At 29.3% G+C, this 2,115-nt stretch overlaps 1 protein-coding gene across 1 annotated transcript in view; it reads left to right on the top strand.

The window, feature by feature from the left end:
* LOC106786172 (polypyrimidine tract-binding protein 1) overlaps nt 1-2,115 on the top strand; it is a gene marked incomplete at its 5' end in the record, with an annotated part of 91,118 nt that overhangs the window by 80,222 nt on the left and 8,781 nt on the right. Inside the window, 1 exon segment of the mRNA XM_014747282.1 lies at nt 1,405-1,631. Within this exon segment, the coding sequence (XP_014602768.1) occupies nt 1,405-1,631 (227 nt within the window).

The following is a 2,115-nucleotide window of genomic DNA, read 5'->3' as shown; positions in this document are numbered from 1 at the left end:
TCTCTCTCTCTCTCTCGATCCAATGAAAATAAAAAATAAAAAAAGAAAACGCGTCGGCGTGTATCAAATATTATATCCGATTTTTATAAACCGCGAACTTATTCTCTCGTTCCTCCTCTTTCTCCTCCTCCCCCTCCTCTTTACTTTCCCTCTACTTTCCATCTGCCCATTTTCCTCGTCCCATCCTCCCCAACCAACCCAACCCCCCTTGAGCCACCTATTGTCATTAACGAAACACGAAATCCGCTTGAAATTCGAGCCGAACGAACCGCGATACCAGATCTCGTTATCGGTGCTTGTATTTTTCTTCTTTCTTTTTTTTTTTAGTAGTAGAAGAATCGACTGGTCTTTTAAAAAATAACACATTTTAAATAGAAAAATAGAAAAAAAAAAATATATATAAAAGATGGAAGAGCAATAGATAAAGAAAATAAGATAAACTGTAAAGAAAATTAGAGAAAAATTTCAAACGTATCGAAAGAGAGAGAGAGAGAGAGAGAGAGAGAGAGAGAGAGAGACTCGAACCAAATTTCATTATATTCGAGGAATACTTTTATTTTTATAAAAAAAGATAAAAAAGAAATTCAAGATAAATCTCATTTTTATTCAATATTATTTCAAATATTATTTCTTATTTATTCGTCACCGAAAGTATAAAAAAAAAAAAAAAGAAAAAAAATTACGCAGCTTTCGTTTCCAATCAAAATTGATTTCCATTGTGATTAAAATCAATTCTTTGATAATTAATACTATAGTTAATCATTGTTTACATATATACAGGGTGTGTCCCACATAATTCTAGTCACGATTTTTCAAATACTTATTAAAATACTTTAAACATATGTTGATCTGTGTTTTTGATGATTGACTATATTATATTGCAATAAAAAAAAAAGAAAAAAATTTTTTATACAAGTGCCCTCTCATCTTTCATATTCTTTTGTTTAAACTTAATACCACACCAAAACAAAAAAAGATATATCGATGATAATTAATAATAAATTTTTAATGATAAAATTTAACAGGGAACTTGGACATGAAAGAAGTAGAACTTAGTTTGATTTAGTTGAACGTTTCATCCCTTTATTTGGACTTCTTCAGCAACTTAATCTTTACAGTTCAGCGTCTTTTTTCATTGAGTAGACATACATTTTTCTTTTTATTAATATTCAAAACACAAAACATCTAAACTTCGTTAAATTGATCGTTATTATTTAAGTTCCTCAACAAAACTTAATTAAGTTGCTGAATAAGTCCCAATAAAGGGACGAAACGTCCAACTAAATCAAACTAAGTTCTACTTCTTTCATGTCTCCAAGTTCCCTGTTAAATTTTATCATTAAAAATTGTAATTTTTGGACGAGAGAAATACTAAAGAAATTAATAATAAATATTTTTGACTTATTTGGAAAGTAGAGTCGATTGCAGGAGCACCTGGCGTATTACCAACACCTTTTGCTGCTATGCATGGCCTACCATCGCCATTGGCAGGCCCTTACAATGGTGTACCACCAGCTGGAGGCCTTGGTGGTCTCGGAGGTTTTCCTTTAGGAGCTGGTGCCCTTGGTGTACGTGTACCAGGTGGTGGACAATCGTCTGCCGTTTTACTCGTTAGCAACCTAAACGAGGAGGTAAGTTTTAACACGGGGGGGATTTTACAACAACAAATTTGCCAACTTTTTCGATGATCAAAATTGTTTAATAATAATAATACGAAATATAATATATTGATCAATGAAAATGTGTTTAATCACGAATGAATATTCTTTTTTTTTTTTTTTTTTTTTTTTTTTTTTTTTTTTTTTTTTTTTTTTTCTTTTTTTTTTCTCTCTTTTCGTTTTTTCCATTTTTCATGCACTTTTATCCAAATAACATTTGTCGTTGAGTGTGTTGATAAATTGTTTAAGACGTCGTTTAGTCATTTTTTTTTTTTATTACAATATCGTGATTATATTCCTAATGACAATAATATATATATTTTTTTTTGTTTCTTTTTTATTCATTTAATATTATATTAAAAATTTTGCATAGAAAATATTAATTATATAATTATGATAATAAATTAGAATGTGTTTTTTCTTTTTTGGGTTTGTTATTGTTGTTTTATTGTCGATT

Source organism: Polistes canadensis, unplaced genomic scaffold, assembly GCF_001313835.1.
Source record: "Polistes canadensis isolate GaletaPanama2010 unplaced genomic scaffold, ASM131383v1 scaffold_67, whole genome shotgun sequence".
NCBI classification, from domain to species: Eukaryota; Metazoa; Arthropoda; class Insecta; order Hymenoptera; family Vespidae; genus Polistes; species Polistes canadensis.
The sequence above is the reverse complement of the archived record's forward strand: the minus strand, read 5'-3'. Positions and strand labels throughout refer to the sequence as shown.